Source organism: Populus nigra, chromosome 15 (genome assembly GCF_951802175.1).
Source record: "Populus nigra chromosome 15, ddPopNigr1.1, whole genome shotgun sequence".
Lineage (NCBI taxonomy): Eukaryota > Viridiplantae > Streptophyta > Magnoliopsida > Malpighiales > Salicaceae > Populus > Populus nigra.
In genome coordinates, this window is record NC_084866.1 from 1929719 (window position 1) to 1948725 (window position 19007).

General features: G+C 33.0%; 1 protein-coding gene across 1 annotated transcript; it reads left to right on the top strand.

Annotated features, from left to right (window-relative positions):
- The first annotated feature begins 3436 nt into the window (after positions 1-3436).
- On the top strand, positions 3437-7107 carry LOC133674572 (G-type lectin S-receptor-like serine/threonine-protein kinase SD2-5). The gene is made up of 2 exons (XM_062095761.1): positions 3437-3884; positions 4419-7107. Exon 2 carries the CDS (start codon positions 4448-4450, stop codon positions 6896-6898), a length of 2451 nt encoding a protein of 816 aa, XP_061951745.1. The 5' UTR covers positions 3437-3884; positions 4419-4447; the 3' UTR covers positions 6899-7107.
- Positions 7108-19007: the final 11900 nt, after the last annotated feature.

Consider the following 19007-nt stretch of genomic DNA (forward strand, 5'->3'; position numbering starts at 1 on the left):
CCAAGTGCAGGAGTGTCGAAGTAATAAATAACCCGGCAAGACCGGGGTCGAACCACAGGGAGGTTAATTGTATAAATTATAGATAACAATAATACAAAAGTAACAACAACAACAACAACAATAATGTTAATAATAATAGTGAAGAAGAAGAGGAAGAAGTTGATGAGAACTTTTGAGATGGAAGATTAACGTAGGATTAAACAATGATAACAACAAATGTCAAGGTTAGAGGATCCACTAATGGTACATCAAACAAGTATAGTATAAACTCTTATTATTCAACTGGAAACCACACACAAAGGAGGTTCCAATTGGATTATAAATTGTTAACATGATTACATTAGTTATCTTATTCGAATAATGCTAATACTTGTAAATGTTGTCAGGCATTCATGATTATAACTTATGCTAACAACAAATCAAGTTCCTTTCATAGCTCAGGTGTCGGTTATACCATACATTATGGGCTATGAAAGTGCCAAGTATTTGTTGAACCAAATGTTATACAACATAAATCTAGATTAACCATTTAACAAGCAAAGTATTATAAGTGAACAAGATAGCAAATATAAAGCATGTTAGTATCCAACATTAAGGTCCATGTTAAGTTTATATTATACTTATTCTTACACCATTAGTGTACCCTTTTCACCTTGACATAATAAACTTAGTTAAACATAATGAAATAAAGAAACATAAATAAACAAGGAAAGGAAATGAAAAGCATAAGCAAGAAATTAATATAAGCAAAACTTAAGCATTACAAAATATAAAGAGAGAAAGCAAGAGCATGATCTTGATCTAAAAACCAAGATGCCTAAATACATGGCAAATGCCTCCTTTTATAGGTCAAAATTCGGAACTATTGATTTGTTGACAAATTGATGAGTGGGTGGCCACATCTTGACTTGGTGACAATTCTTATCTTCTTGTCTGCCAAAAACGTCATTGATGACGTCATAATTTGAACAAACTTGAATCATGAAAGTTCTAGGAAATTGTCTCATCTTTCCAGGGTAAAAATTTGAGATCATTTGGACTTCTAGAACTTGAGATATGGGCTTAACACTAAACAGTGTCTAGGCTGCAGGACAGATTCAGACTTCTTCTTTGTTGCTACAATTTGGACTTGAAAACGGCCTTGTTAAATCTTGGGCTCCACATGAAAGTTGTAGGCCTATATCTTAGCTTTCCATCCATATAACATGGACCTAAATCCAAGATCTACAGCTTCAGATATGACCCAATTACCGAACTATGTTCCAGTTTGGACTGCACCAGCATCTCTTTGGCCATCTTTTTGTCCTTTCAATTTCAGTACTTCAACTCATCAATCAATTCTTTCATTTATGTGATAGGCCTGCATTTAAGATCATCATTTACCATAAATTAAAGGTATCTTATATAATTAGATATGTTATTATAAAACATGCTTTAGTTAAGGAGTTATTGATACTTTAAGTGCAAAATGATGATATAAAACCTTGATAAAAATGCACTTTTAAGTACTCATCATTTGGTTATGTTATGGAAAATGAGCTGGAAAATAACTTATTAATATTTTATTTTTTCAAGTTTATTAAAATAATGAGGAACAAATCTTACAAATTAAAAAGTTGAATGAGAATGAAATTGAAAAAAAAAATATATAATTTCATAAATTATCTCAAATAAAATAAATAATAATCAAAATAATAGAGATCAAATCTAAAAAATTAAAAAAAATGAAAGGTGAAGAAATTAAAATAATAATAATTAACATTTTATAAATTATTTCAAATAAAATAAGTAAAAATCAAAAGAATGAGGACCAAATTTGATAGATAAAAAATTTCAATAAAAAAATGATAAGAAAAAAGCAAATAGCAATTATAAAAATAAGGACCAAAATTAATATAAAAATTAAATTTTAAGAGATGAAATTAAAAAATAAATATTCAAAACAAATTATATATAACAATCAAAAGTTTGAGGATTAAATTTGATATAATTAGCAAATAATGACATTTCTAAATTTTTCACAACTTCCGGAAAGTGTTTTCCCCCCAAATTTTTCAGGAAAACACTTTCCTGAAAACCAAGCCAAATTTTCCTTTGACTGGAAAGTGTTTTCCGTTGACCAACTTTTCCAATAGCAAACAAACACAAGAAAGTTTGGAAAGTGGTTTCCCGGAAACCACTTTCCGGAAAACAAACACATCCAAAAGGGAAACACTTTCCTAGAAATCAAACCAAATTTTTCTTTAACTGGAAAGTGTTTTCCGTTGATCGAAAAGTGTTTCCATTGACCAGAAAGTGTTTTCCGTTGACCGGAAAGTGTTTTCCGTTGACCAACTTTTCTAATGGCAAACAAACACATGAAAGTTTGAAAAATAATTTCCTGAAAAATAAATTCCGGGAAACAAACATGACCTATAATTGCAATGCAGAGAGGTACAAGAGCATAAAAAAAAATTGATTCATCGTCTAATAACACATCTTAGCTCTCACCTTTTTCCACTTCAACGATAAAACAAGGATAAAACCGCATTCTTTTAAATTTATTTATTTTATTAAAATATATTTTTTATATGTTTTTAGATTATTTTGATATATTAATTTTAAAAATAATTTTTTAAAAATAAAAAAATATTATTTTAAAATATTTCTAAATAAAAACATTTTAAATTACAATAATTACGTTAATTTAAAACATATCCATATATTACAATCCAAAAGTTATTAAGATTCAATATTAATACTTTTAAATTTTAGAGTGCTTAAAAATCAAAAGTTATATAAAAAGTAGGGTAATTATTTTTATTCAGTTTGGTTTTTATTAAAATAAACTAAAACAAGTTTAAATCAACTTGCTTGGTTTTTTTTTGTTTGACTCGGTTTGGTTTTAATTTGGTTCAATTTTTTTTTTGATTTGGATTCGGTTCGGTTTTTTCGGTTTCATTCTTATAAAACTGAAACCGAACTAATCAGCTTTTTAAAAATTATAATCGGTTTTTTTTTCAAGATTTGATTTTTTTATTATTTTTTTGAGTTTTCTTTGTTTAATTGATTTTTTGATTTTTTTATTCACGTTAATAACGATAATTTATTTTTTTTTGTTTTGATGTATCGATATTAAAAAATATTTTTTTAATATATTTTAAAATAAAAAAAATATTTTGAGAAATATGATCTAATCTTTATACTCATTTCACCTTTTTGTACCTCTTGTCCTTAATTAAAAAAAAAAAAAGCATTTCACGTTGGATCAATAATTCAACATTGGACATCTATTAAACCGTGCAAAAGTGTGATGTGATGCTTGCATAATGAATTGTTAATGGAGCCCACAACTATAAATCAAAGAAAGAAATAAGGACGTAAAATTGTTTTTTATGGAAGGAAGACAAGGACTGCTACCTAGGACATGATATTATTGGATCTGTCAAACCATTTGAAACCATCCATAGTTTGACGTTTTGGAACTTCGAAGATAAAAATCCATCTCAACTCAGATCTCTTCAAAGACTTTTCAGCTCTTAGACTCTTGATGACACGGGCAAAGCATCCACAAAACATTTTGTTTATAGAAGCCAGCCAGAACAGATAGACTCCTGTTTGCAGGTCCTCTTGTCTCTGCAACTACAACAGAAATGAGGTGATAACTGCACCTACCAGCCTGTCTGTTTCTCTAACACTGAACCTTCTCCTTCTTTCAGCTATTGCTCAACAAAAGAACTCAGCTTTATTTGAATCTGCACCCTCTTCTCAGCTTTCACATATTGTCTGTTCCTACAACGATGTTGGTCTGAATTTATGGTCGATATGAAGAGTGCCCATCAATGAAAATTGATGGTTCTCTTCCTCCTCCTCCTTAAGCACTTCTCAATTCTCATAACTGAAAGGTACCCTTCAATCAGCTGTCATTCTTGATTATGAATTTGGCGTTTCTCATGAGTGGTTCTGGGACTTGAAGTTGTCTGTGTACGCTGTTCTTGAGGGTACATAGGCTGTGTCTATTGGCTTGTTTCCTTGACTGACCATTTTGGTTTCTCTTTCATTTCGTTCAAATTTTGGTACCCTTTCAATCAGCTGTCATTTTGTCCAAATTGAAGGGATGAAAGTTTAGAAGAGGGGTCATCTTCTTTCACATTTATTCATGTTGAATTTTTTGTTCATACAATTCTATACTTTAGAATTCAGTAGCCTAGCGTTATCCTTTTCTTCTAATACCTGAAATTGTCCTCAATTTGGAATTGTTAGCTTTAGATGTACAGCAACCTGCTTCCATGGTTCAACTTGTTTCTGTTGGGAGTACTGATTCTAGATTCTTTGCAGAATGTAGAGTTTTGTCATTGGTTTGTATAATATAAAATGTCCATCAAAGCCCTTTTCTTCGTGTCCTGGATTTTGGAGCTGAATTCTATTCTTTTGTTCAGTTAATTCGCCCTCCTCTTCTTGAGTGGTTATGGACCAATGGGGTTTAGTTCGCTTCATGGGGTCCATTTCAGTGTTTGTCCTCCTTTTTCCTGGAGGTTGTAAGGCTGGTATCCAAAGTGTGGGCAAGATCTATCCAGGGTTTCAAGGGTCTCAAATGACTTGGATCAATCATGATGGGTTGTTTCTTATATCTAACAACTCGGATTTCGCGTTTGGCTTCACAACTACTGAAGATGTTACACAATTTCTGTTAACCATTGTCCACTTGGGTAGCCCGAAGGTCATATGGTCTGCAAATAGAGGTTCTCCAGTTTCAAATTCTGATAATTTTATCTTTGGTGAAGATGGTAAGGTCTCTTTGCAGAAAGGGGAAGATGTGGTTTGGGCAGCTGATACTGGTGGCAAGAGGGTTTCTGCAATAGAGATGCAGGATTCAGGAAATTTGGTTTTGCTTGGGAATGACACTAGTGTACTGTGGCAGAGTTTTAGCCATCCTACCAATACACTTATATCAAACCAGGATTTTGTAGATGGAATGAAACTTGTAAGCGATCCCAACTCCAATAATCTGACCCATATCCTTGAAATCAAGTCCGGAGACATGATTCTTTCAGCAGGTTTCCAAACTCCACAGCCTTACTGGTCTGTCCAAAAGGAGAGCCGGATAACCATCAATCAAGGTGGTGGAAAAGTTGCCGTGGCTTCTCTCAGAGGAAATTCATGGAGGTTCTATGATGGAAACAAAGTGTTCCTGTCACAATTTATTTTCTCAGATAGTGTTGATGCAAATGCCACTTGGATTGCAGTTCTAGGAAACGATGGTTTTATATCTTTCTACAATCTTGATGAAAGTGGCGGTGATTCACAAACAAAAATACCAAGTGATCCATGCAGCAGACCAGAACCTTGCGATGCACATTTTGTTTGTTCTGGTAACAATGTATGCCAGTGCCCTTCAGGTCTTAGTACCCGCTCAAATTGCCAGACTGGTATTGTCTCTACCTGTGATGGTTCACATGATTCTACAGAGCTTGTCAGTGCTGGGAATGGGCTCACTTATTTTTCTCTGGGGTTTCTCCCACCCTCTTCAAAAACCAATATGGAAGGTTGCAAATCCGCTTGCCAGAGTAACTGCTCATGCCTTGCTTTTTTCTTCCAAAACAGTTCTGGGAACTGCTTCCTGTTCAATGACATAGGAAGTTTCCAGAACTCTAAGGCAGGCCCTAGTTTTGTTGCATACATTAAAGTTTTGAGCGATGGAGGCAGTGGTTCCAACGCTGGAGGGGATGGAAGCAGCAAAAAAAGCTTTCCAATTGTTGTGATAATAGTCATTGCCACATTGATTACCATTTGTGGTCTACTCTATCTGGCATTTCGTTATCACAGGAGAAAGAAGAAAATGCCGGAGTCTCCCCACGAAACCTCAGAAGAGGATAACTTCTTAGAGACTTTATCTGGGATGCCGATCCGGTTTGGTTACAGAGATCTTCAGACTGCAACTAATAATTTCTCAGTGAAGCTTGGACAAGGAGGATTTGGCTCAGTTTATCAAGGAGCTCTCCCAGATGGAACCCGACTGGCTGTGAAGAAGTTGGAAGGCATTGGTCAGGGAAAGAAAGAGTTTCGAGCTGAAGTTAGCATCATTGGTAGTATCCATCATCACCATTTGGTTAGGCTGAAAGGCTTTTGTGCTGAAGGAACTCATCGCCTCCTTGCTTATGAGTTCATGGCAAATGGCTCTTTGGATAAATGGATCTTCAAGAGAAACAATGAAGAGTTCCTGTTGGATTGGGAAGCAAGATTCAATATTGCTGTGGGAACAGCAAAAGGACTAGCTTACCTCCACGAAGACTGTGATGTAAAGATCATTCATTGTGACATAAAACCGGAGAACGTGCTTCTTGATGGTCAGTTTCTTGCCAAAGTCTCAGATTTTGGCTTGGCTAAGTTAATGAATCGAGAGCAAAGCCATGTTTTCACAACACTAAGAGGCACCAGAGGGTACCTTGCACCAGAATGGATCACAAATTATGCCATATCAGAGAAAAGTGATGTTTATAGCTATGGCATGCTGTTGCTTGAGATCATCGGTGGAAGAAAAAACTTTATTGCAACTGAATCTTCAGAGAAGTCCCATTTTCCTTCTTATGCATTCAAGATGATGGAAGAAGGGAAACTGAGGGAAATCCTTGATTCGAAGCTGAGGTTCGACAAGGACGATGAGAGGGTCTCCACGTCTATTAAAGTTGCGTTATGGTGTATACAGGAAGATATGCATCTCAGGCCATCAATGACCAAAGTTGTCCAAATGCTTGAAGGTCTCTCCCCAGTTCCACTGCCACCTACTTCATCACCATTGGGCCCTCGCCTTTATTCAAGTTTCTTCAAATCTATAAGTGGGGAAGGCACTTCCTCAGGACCATCAGACAGCAATAGTGATGCCTACCTCTCTGCAGTACAGCTTTCTGGCCCAAGATAACATTTGCTGACTGTTGGTGGAATTCTTATGTTTAGATGTAGAATTGAGCTATTCCTGCGTGTGTTCCCCGTAAAGTTGTATATTTTTTATATTACTTGAAAGTTTTGTAACTCTAGCCATTGGTAAAGCTTGATCACTTCCAAGTTGATATGTAAATGAAGAGTGTTGATTAAGACTAAGTGATCCAGTATAGAGATTTTGACTCGAAACTTTGAAATCCCGTCTTATTTTTAACTAGATTCCAAGATTTTAAAGAAGGGACTAGCTGTAAATGATAAAGTTAGGAGAAATGATTGCCCAATCTTATAGCCAAAGTTTACTGGGCATGCACAACCATACATCACCGTTCTAGTTGGGAAGAAAACTCATCTCCAGAGTTTTCCTTTTATTTTGGTTTAGTTGCCTTTTTTTCCCCATTGTCTGAATGTTCTCAAGCCTTGTACTTCCTTCGGCTGGATCCTAGTCAGGCCATCAATGACGAATTGACGAGAAAAATTCTTTCTAGCAAAGCTCAGACCTTAAGCCAGCAACCAATAAAAACACCAAGCCTTCCACTTGTGTAAGAAACTAACCAGTAGGATGGATCATTATCTTTCCAACTTAAAGACCTCCCTGCACTCCACAGAGAAAAACAATAGCATTCTCTAACATCATCCATCAGAGATGGGTTCCTTAACTATCCTCAACACCACCAAACCAAACCCTCCTCTCCTCTATTCTTCACTCTCTCCTCCTCTTCTCTTCAAGAATTCAAATTTCCCACCAAATCGCAACGACCCTTTTCCTCAACGGTCAAATTTCGAGCCACGCCCCTCAAATCCTGTGCTTTTCCCTCCAGCAACAGTGATAATGGTTCTGGTTTATTACCTTTTTGCTGCATAAGCAAAACCTCTTCTTTTTGTTATTTTGCTGTTCGAGTGCGTCTTAGTTGATTAATGGATTCAAAATAGGATGTTGATTGAGTCTTATTCGTCTGCAGGGGAGAAAGATGATTGCCTGTCAAGTGGAAGGACATTGCTTGTCTGTATATCAACATTACCTTTTCAATTTGGTCTGCATGAACCTGTGGAGGATTTTGATGCTAAAGCAACCCATCAAGTTTAATGAATACACCAGTAGTTGTTTTGATTTGGATTTGTGTTCTCTATTGAATATGAAGGTGTAAACTAAATTCTTCTTATTCATTGAATTAATTGATACAATATTTATAGTACTGCTTTTAGTATAATAACAGAATCAGTTATAAAATAACAAACTTTGCAACATAATATAACTGAATATAACTGCCTGCTTTAGTAGTTTCTTCCCAATGCAATATCTTCATTGTGTCAAGCCGTAGACGTCTGCTTGACTAAATATATTCAATACGCCCCCCTCAAGATGAGAGTCATGAACAGGTCAAGGAGAATAAATGTTATGAACACTCATCTTGGATAATAAGGGATGAAAATTAGAGGAACCAAGAGCTTTTGTAAAAATATCAGCCAACTGGTACTGAGAAGAAACGTGAAAAGTGCGAAGAACACCGGATTGAATTTTCTCACGAACCACATGACAATCAATGTCAATGTGTTTGGTACGCTCATGGAAAACAGGATTGGCAGCAATGTGAAGAGCAGCTTTACTGTCACAATAAAGGAGAGCAGGTTGGAGTGGAATTTGCAGGTCAGTGAGAAGGTTTCGAAGCCATACAATTTCACAGCAGGTGGACGTCATGGCTCTGTACTCAGCCTCAGCAGAAGAACGGGAGACTGTGGTTTGTTTCTTGGATTTCCACGAAATCAAAGAATTATCCAGAAAGACACAATAGCCGGTGACTGAGCGTCTAGAATCCAAGCAACCAGCCCAGTCTGAATCACAAAATGCTTTCAGTTGTAGGCTAGAAATGACTGGAAAGAACATGCCCTGAGCTGGAGAGGTTTTAATATATCGTAGAACTTGAGTGGCTGCATCAAGATGAGGAGCCCGTGGCTTATCCATAAACTGACTTAAAACCTGAACAACAAAAGAAATATCAGGTCTACTAAGAGTGAGATAGAGTAGTCTGCCAACAAGGCGTCTGTAGGAAGTAGGATCAGCTAAGAGTTGGCCAGAATCTTTAGAGAATTTCACGTTAGGATCCATGGGAACTTTGGCCGGTTTGGAAGCCAACAAGCCAGTAGTCTCAAGTATGTCCAAGGCATACTTTCGCTGACAAACAGAAATCCCAAGCTCACTGCGAGCTATTTCCAAACCAAGAAAATACTTCAACTGGCCAAGGTCTTTAAGCTGAAATCTGTCATTAAGCATGTGAATGAATATGGAAACTGCAGCTGAATTATCACTGGCAACAACTATATCATCAACATAGACTAATATAGCAATGAATGAATATGGCAAAGATCGAGTAAACAAAGTGTAATCAGCCTTGGACTGCACGAAACCAAACTCGAGCAAGGCAGAAGAAAATTTGGCAAACCATTGCCGCGAAGACTGCTTTAAACCATAGAGTGATTTATGTAGTCTGCAAACCTTGGACTCCCCCGTTTTAGCAAAGCCAGGAGGTAATGTCATGTAGACTTCTTCAGCTAAATCACCATGAAGAAAGGCATTATTCACGTCCAATTGATGGAGATGCCAATGTTTGACAGCAGCAACTGCCAAAAGTGTTCTAACAGTGGTGAGCTTAGCCACAGGAGAAAAAGTATCATAATAGTCCAATCCCTCACACTGATTATACCCCTTGGCAACAAGTCTGGCTTTATACCTCTCCAAAGTGCCATCAGACTTCAACTTGACTTTATAAACCCATTTGCACCCAATAGTGTGTTTAGAGGCAGGAAGATCAACAACAGTCCAGGTATTATTCAATTCAAGAGCTTTGATTTCAGTATCCATAGCCTCACACCATTCCTTACATTGTAGAGCTTGAGTATAGGAAGTAGGCTCAGTAAGAGCAGAGACAGAAAGACTAAAACATTTCTGAGCAGGAGAAAGATGAGAATATGAAAGGACGGATGAAAGAGTATAAGGAATACCTGAAGCTGAAGAAGAAGGTGCAGGTGCTGAAGAGGAGGTGGCAATATGACAATGATAGTCATGCAAATATCCAGGTTTGTGTTTTATCCTGGAAGACCTCCTGCATGGCTGAGGAATGATCTCAGAAGGAGATGCTAGAAGTGGTGCTAAGTCAGAATGCAAAGGAGGAGAAAGAAAACCAGAATTGGAGGGTGAGGGAGGAACAGATTGAAAAAGAGAAGAAGTGGAAGTCATGGGATCAATGAAAGGAGCTACTGATTCATGCAGGGGGAAAGGTAAGGGAAGGACAGAATCAGTAGAAGAGATAGGGTGTTTGAGTGCAAAAGGAAAGATAGCTTCATGGAATATAACATTTCGGGAGACAAAAACAGTATGTTGATGTAAATCATAGAGTTTGTATCCCTTGATGTGAGACGGATAGCCAAGAAATATACAAGGTTTAGCTCTAGGATCAAATTTATGTCTATGTCTAAGGATAGTAGTTGCATAGCAGAGGCAACCAAACACTTTCAAATGAGAATAGGATGGACGAGAATGGAACAGAGTTTCATAAGGGGATTTGTTGTGTAAGACAGGAGTGGGAATTCTATTGATTAAATGCACTGCAGTGAGCACACAATCTCCCCAAAATGGCAAGGGTAAATGAGATTGAAAACGAATGGATCGAGCAACATTCAAAATATGTTGGTGTTTGCGTTCAACAATTGAGTTTTGTTGAGGTGTTTCAACACAACTCAGTTGATGGATTACACCCTTCGATGCATAAAATTGACTCATGTGGAATTCAACACCATTATCTGATCGGAGGGACTTGATTTTGGCATTGAATTGTGTCTCAACCATAGTAAAAAAGGATTGAATATGAGTGCTGGTTTGAGATTTATTGTCCAAGAGGTGAATCCATGTGAATCGGCTATGATCATCTACAATGGTTAAAAAATATGAAGAACCACTAATAGACTTAGTGGAAAAGGGGCCCCAAAGATCACAGTGAATAAGATCAAACGGTTGTGCAGAATTAGTAATGCTGTGAGGAAAGGATAAACGGTGTTGTTTAGCCAATGGACAAATGCTGCAAGTTTTATTAGATTCATGTAACACTTGAGGAATTACACGAGAAAGTGATTTCAGGGGAGAGTCTGAAGGGTGGCCTAATCGGTAATGCCATAGACTATTGTTTACAGAATGAACAAAGAAACTGGCAGGAGCTAGATCAGTGATTGTAGGTTGAGACATGGATTTAACAGGATTGAAAAACTTAGAGGTCCTAGATAAAGCAGAAACAGGAATTTGCAACAAATGATATAAACCTCCAGCTTCTTTACCCACACCAATCGTTCTCCAGCTTGTAAGGGTCTGAACAAAACAGAATTTAGGTAAGAAAATGACACAGCATTGTAAGGTTTGAATGAGCTTGCTGACAGATATCAAATTGAAAGAAAAAGAAGGAATGCAAAGCACATCGTTTAAGATAAAAGAGTCTGAAATCTTAATGGTACCGATGTGAGTAGCTGAAGCATGTTGTCCATTAGGCAATCTTACTGTTTTAGAAACAACAGAAGTAATATGTGTGAAAAATGATGTGGAACAGATCATATGATCTGTAGCTCCAGTATCAATTATCCAAGGAGCTTTGATAGAATTTGTGAAAGGAGTTGAATGAGTGAGCGACAAGGCAGACGCAAAAACAGAATGTTTTGGATCTAGATTAGAGAGTTGAGATATATTGAAAAAAGTACATGCTCGGTTCATAGTGATTGAAGTATCACCTTGAATAGGAATTTCTGATTCTAGATTGGCAGATGAGGAAACTTGATTGACAGAAGATTCAAGTTCTGAGATGGATGGTTTGAACATCTCCATGAGTTGCTGACATTGTGCATAGGTAATAGGCAGCTGAGGGGCAGTGGTTTCAGAAACTTGATTTACACTGTGAGGTACATTCTTTCCTTTGGTAAACTTGTAACCAGGTGGAAATCCATGAATTCTGTAGCACTTTTCGATAGTGTGGCCATGAACACCACAATGAGAGCATATAGATCGATCCTTGCGGGGATAGAAGGATCGGTTTCCAGCAAAACGAGTTGGAGGTATTGTCCTAGTATGTAATGCAGTGGTGTTTTGATTGAAAGAAGTACTGGAAGAGGAAATCATACGTTGCCTCTCCTCTTGAACGATAAGTGAAAAAACTTTGTTGATAGATGGCAGTGGATCAATCAGCAAAATTTGTCCTCGAATATGTGAATAACTCTCGTTCAATCCCATGAGGAATTGATAAACATGCTGTTGATGATGATAGGATAAAATAGTCTTCAATGCTCCACATGTGCATGTAGGAATTGGTTGATGATTTCCTAACTCATCCCATAATCCTTTCATAGCAGTAAAATATGTACTTACAGAATTATTTTCTTGTGACAGGTATGATATGGACTTCTGGAGCTGAAAAATGCGTGGTCCATTATGTTGAGAGAACCTTTCCTGAAGATCATTCCATATGTCAGATGCATCATCAATGTAGATGATGCTGTTGGCAATCTCTGTTGAAACAGAATTCAATATCCACGAGAGAACCATATTGTTGCAGCGAATCCATGCCAATCCTTGAGTGTCAGACAGATTGGATGGTTTAGGCAAGGTACCATTAACAAAATTGAGTTTGTTCTTGGCTGATAAAGCCATCATCATTGCCCTCTTCCATGAGTTATAATTTTCACCATTGAGCTGCTTTGAAACAATCATAGCTCCAGGACTGTCACCATGATGCAGAAAGAAAGGATTGGAAGGATCCATTTCTGAGGTAGTTTCAGTCATTGCCAGAAAAGAAAGAGAAAGAATGCAGAAAAGAAAAATGAAGAAGATGAAGAAACTTGAAGGTGCGGAAATAAAATTCAGAGAGAATGCTCTGATACCATATTGAATATGAAGGTGTAAACTAAATTCTTCTTATTCATTGAATTAATTGATACAATATTTATAGTACTGCTTTTAGTATAATAACATAATCAGTTATAAAATAACAAACTTTGCAACATAATATAACTGAATATAACTGCCTGCTTTAGTAGTTTCTTCCCAATGCAATATCTTCATTGTGTCAAGCCGTAGACGTCTGCTTGACTAAATATATTCAATATTCTCTTTCATTCTGAGTTTTGGATGATTTCAGTGGATAAGACTCGAGGCTTCAACTGGGGTCCTTGATTAGTGGTTGCTTAATGGAGTTATTTGTGTTATTCAAGTGCGAGTTATTGCATTCTTCTTGACATGTAAATTATCTGGCCTTGATATTTGTTCTTAAGTTGAGCTTTGCGCTTGAAGATGCTCTTTAATCTGCAAATGCCTCTCATTGCTTTTCACAAGGGGTGATATCCAGCAAGTAGTAGTCTAGAGATTGGTATATCCTTGAATTATTGCAAGTCATTTTTAGGCATATTTGAAAGATTTATTATTGCTGATATCTTAGTAGTTTTTCGAGACTGTTATATCTCTAAATTCTAACAATTCCTTGTAGGATAAAGTGGAAGACAACATCTCAGTTTTAAATAATCTAAAATCTTCTTTTTCAAACTTGAACAATGTACCTAAATTCTTATAGCATACTGTATATAAATCTGGTGAGTTCTAAGTTTAATTATAGTTTTATTTGTTAGTTTAATATGCCTTGTAGCTAATTAGTTGGTTGTACGTGATATTATTATATTTATATAAATACATATTTATTATAAATAAATATTATGCACTTGAAAATTATGACACATTTGCTAGATGGGTGCAGTTGATCTTTGAATATATATTAATCAGTTATTGAATTGTTAATAAATTAAATTGTTTGATTTATTTAATTCTATTTATTTAGAATTATAATTTATATTTGGACCAACATATTAGTAATCCAATGAGTCACGCACATTAAGAATCATTAATAAAAAATTAAATTGCGATAATTAATTAAGTGTAACTTGATTGAAAATAATTTTAAAAATTAAACACTGAAATGTATTTAATTCAGTGATTATAATTCTAGTAATAAAATAATGAAGTAGGAATTTGATTAATTAAATTTCTAAAATTATCCTTAAATAATATACGGATATTATTTAAGGAGCAAATAAGTATTTTGCTATTTATAGAGTTTTTAAGATTCTCTATAAATATAAAGTTATGCCTCTCTTTCTTTAAAAGGTTGTCTATTAGACAGAAAAATTATATAAATCACAAAATAAAAAGCTATCACTCTAGGCATAATAATTCCTCTTTTCTAAATAGGAATTTAGGAGTTTTCTTACCGGTGATTTATAAGAGTTATTGTTGGAGACCGGATAATTGGACGATTTGTGGTTTGTTATAACCTAACTTTTAAATAATTATTCAAAGTCAAAAAAATCAGATCTTCAGATAATAAATTCTTAAACAACTCTATATCTGTTTAATGGTTTCTAAGAACTTTCAAATAATTTTGTTTTATTATTTTTATTATGTATATGTTATTCAAAAATTCAACACTATGATAAGTAATCTTGAGTTCAATATTTACAAACATATATTTATCTTTCATGTCTTCTTCTTCTTTTGTAATTAATTAATTAATACAAAGGGGTTGTTAAAAAACAGAGTAATGCTCCAGTTTTTTGGAAAATTAAGAGTTTTTTTTTTTAAAAAAATGAAACTTTATGTTTAAATGCTATATTTCACCATCTAGAAAACTAGGAGTTAGTTCGTAAATAGAACAATATCTACTAATAAAATATTAGTCTAGCAATTAAGATATTATTATATTTCTTCAAAGGTTAGAATACAAGTTCGATGTTCAAGAAGTGCACTTATTGGAAAGGACAATCACAAATCCTAAACAAGACCAGCCTCATCCTTTAAAATGATATGATGATATCCAAATAAAAAAAAAATCAACAATACCAAAATTTTCTATAAAAATAGAACTACCTGTTAAAAGACAAATCCATCTAACAAACTAGAATACTAGCCTTCTAGCTTTCCAAATTTATACCAAGTTTGAAAAATATATTTTAGAGGTTATTCATTATTTTTAAACACTTTTTTTTCATATTTTTCATAAATAAATACCTTTTTACATAAGGTATTTGTATAGGCCCCGTTTGTTTGCTGGAAAGTAGTTTTCTTTTGAAAAGTGAATTCCGGGAAAAGTGAATTTCAGGAAAATATTTTTCGATGTTTGGTAGTGTAATGGAAAATAAGTTGGAAGACTCTTTCTAATGTTTGGTTATGTTATGGAAAATGAGCTGGAAAATAACTTATTAATATTTTATTTTTTCAAGTTTATTAAAATAATGAGGAACAAATTTTACAAATTAAAAAATTGAATGAGAATGAAATTGAAAAAAAATATAATTTCATAAATGATCTCAGATAAAATAAATAATAATCAAAATAATAGAGATCAAATAAAAAATAAAAAAATTGAAAGATCAAGAAATTGAAATAATAATAATTAACATTTCATAAATTATTTCAAATAAAGTAAGTAACAATCAAAAGAATGAGGACCAAATTTGATAGATAAAAAATTTCAATAAAAAAATGATAAGGAAAAAGCAAATAGCAATTATAAAAATAAGGACCAAAGTTAATATAAAAATTAAATTTTAAGAGATGAAATTAAAAAATAAATATTCAAAACAAAATATATATAGCAATCAAAAGTTTGAGGATTAAATTTGATATAATAAGCAAATAATGATATTTCTAAATTTTTCACAACTTCCGGAAAATGTTTTCCGTCCAAATTTTTCAGGAAAACACTTTCCTGAAAACCAAGCCAAATTTTCCTTTGACTGGAAAGTGTTTTCCGTTGACCAACTTTTCTAATGACAAACAAACACATGAAAGTTTGGAAAATATTTTTCCGGAAATCACTTTCCAGAAAACAAACACAGCAAAAAAGAAAACACTTTCCTGGAAACCAAGTCAAATTTTTCTTTCCGGTGTTTTTCTTTAACTGAAAAGTCCGTTGATCGAAAAGTATTTTTCTTTGAATGGAAAATATTTTTTGTTGACTATCTTTTCTAATAATAAATAAACACAAAAAAATTTTAAAAATAATTTTTTTAATTTTCAAGAAATAAACATGCCCTCAGTGGTGTAATCTGCTTCCAGACCCTGACTCGAAGAGTTCTGCCCTTATCAGCTTGGTCATTGGAATAGGAGGCTCTTACTAGAAGCATGGAGCTTTTCCCTTCAACCATCATTCTTCCTTTCAGCCGTCATTCTTTATAATATATTTAGTTATGAAGTCAAGTCGAATATTTAAATAAAATATCAAAATTATCACTATTAGACTTCTTGTCTTGGTTTCAATATCACGTCATAATAATTTTATTATTTTTATTAGTCATATTAAAAATATCTCTAAAGCAATGGGAGATATCCAAGTATTAATTTAGAGATTGTTATATCTTCAAATTCTTGAAAGTCGAGCTTGTTCGGTTACTTTTTAAGGTGCTTTTTATTCATAAATACATTAAAATAATATATTTTTTATTTTTTAAAAATTATTTTTAACATTAGTATATCCAAATAATCTGAAAACATCAAAAAATATTAATTTAAAATAAAAAAATAAAAAAATTTCAAGTTTTTTTTAAAATATTTTTAAAACATAAAAATAAACAGATGAATAACCCTGTTTGTTTTTATTATATGATAAAAAAAATATCATATAAGAATAGTCACAAAAAATGATTGTAGTGTAGAAATTCTTATATGATAAAGGGAAAGGAAACGTCTCAACTTTAGATACTTTCAAACTTAAACCATATGCATGAGTTCCCATAGCCTATTATATATAAATTTAAGTTCTACGTATGATTCTTATTCTAATATATAGTCACCTCCTTTGAGTTTAATATTAATAAATATATTTTTATATTTCATGTATTTCTTTGTATCTATCTCGTTGAAATATAAAAAGGGTAATTGAGAAACAGGGTAATACCCTAATTTTCTGGAAAAAAAAGGGTTAGAAAATTGAAAACTAAAATTTTTTATTCAAATGTAATATTTCTTCATCTAGAAAATTAAAAAAAATGATTTTTTAATTTTTTAAATTTACATTGAGTTTGGAAAATATATCTTAGAAATTCTCCATAGTTTTTCAATACCAATTTTTTGTATTTTTCAATACCAGTTTTATCAAATGAAGAAAAAATAATAATATATACAAGAGTTTTTAAGCAATGTAAGAGATTAAAATTATATTTTTATATTTTCTTAGTTTTTTTAATAAATTAATTTTTGCTATAAATGTAATATAAATATTTTTTGAGTTAACAATAATATTTTTTGAGTTAATAATAATATTTTTATTTTAAAAAAAAATTATTTTTGATATCAGCACATCAAAATGATCTGAAAATATAAAAAAAACATTAATTTAAAAATAAAATAAAAAAATAAAATAAAAATTTAAATTTTTTTAAAAAATACTTTTAAAACGCTAAAAAAAGTAAGATGTGACTTTTTGGGTTTTGTATCAGTGCATCTTTTGACGATAAAAAAGAGATAATGAGTCTCTTATCAATTAATTTTTTGTTTTATAAATTTATCAATCTTTAAGTACAATTAACATAGTTATCACATCTTACCCGAATATTAATTTAAAAAGAATTGAATTATTAAATTAATTATTTTTAATAAAATAATATTATTTTATTTTTTTCAAGATTAAAATCTAGATTATTAGTTTTGTTTAACAATTAATGAAGAAAAAGTTTTATTTATACACAAGATAGTACACCAAAAAAATGTCGGGCCTGGGTGTCTATTGAACTGTTGCTTCTATAGATGGCAAAAATATTTTTCTTTTTTTGAGAAAGAAAATTCCTTATAAAATTATATTTCAATTTATTGTCTCTTTCAATCATAATCCACAACAAGAGTTTCCCTACTATTAATGATGGGATAGGAATTTTTGTAGGCCTAACCTTGGGTTAAAAGTAAACAATAATTAGACGTTTAAGATAGAAAATAGACAGCACAAATCTTCTATTTTATCAAGAGTACCAAATAAGAAATTCCCCAGCACGAATCATTTATTTTGGAGAATTTCAAGATTAGCAAATTTAATCAATTATCAATATTAAACTCACAAATTTTGAACCAGCTGGGGGTGTTAGAAAATAATATAAATCATATCTTAGGATTTCACCTAAAAATTTAAGTTTTTGGGTTGAGATGGTTTTTTGACATGGTATCAGAGGCTTAATGACCAAACGATCACGAGTTTGAATCTCACCATCCTCATTTATTTGATAAAAAAATCAAGCACAAGGTAATGTACGTCTATGCAAGTTTTAAGTCTAAAGGGTTTTTACATGAGGATGTGTGTTAGAAAATAATATAAATTATATCTTGGAACCTCACCTAAAAACTTAAGTTTTTGAGTTGAAATGATTCTTTAATAGATGATAATTTTTTTTATCGTTTTGATGTACTGATGTCAAAAATAAATTTTATAAAGTATAAAAATATATTATTTTAATATATTTTTAAGTGAAAAATATTTTTAAATACAACTTTTATCAAACTTTTCCATAGATACTCAGAAAGAATTGGTCACCCTATTATTGTTTCAAATTTAAATACAAAGAAAAAAATGTGAAAAAACGGTGTGTATGAATGGATATATTCAAAATATAAGCAAGGTATGACCCAATACATATGATATTTAAAAAAAAATAAAAAAATATGTTCGAAGAGTAGAAAGAGTACAGGCAAGAAACAAGGCCTAGCTAAACTGATGACACTTGCCTTTGACTTGCGTTGACCCTCAAACATGCCACGTGTTGGGACCCAATCTGGTGTAGTAGGACTCACATTACACGTTCAGATGCTAGAGAATGTCTGGAATCAGTAGGGACACCTGCATTCATCGCTAAGCAGCTCTGGGTGTCAACATTGCCTCTTCATGGGTGCTCACCCTCTGGATTGCTCACGTGCCCACTCCTTAGCCATGTGACTGTCATAAAATTCTGTAATTATACGGTATTCTCACTTTTCTTTTAAAAAGCTTTATTACTATTTTTTTAATTAATATAAATGTCCGGATCAGCTT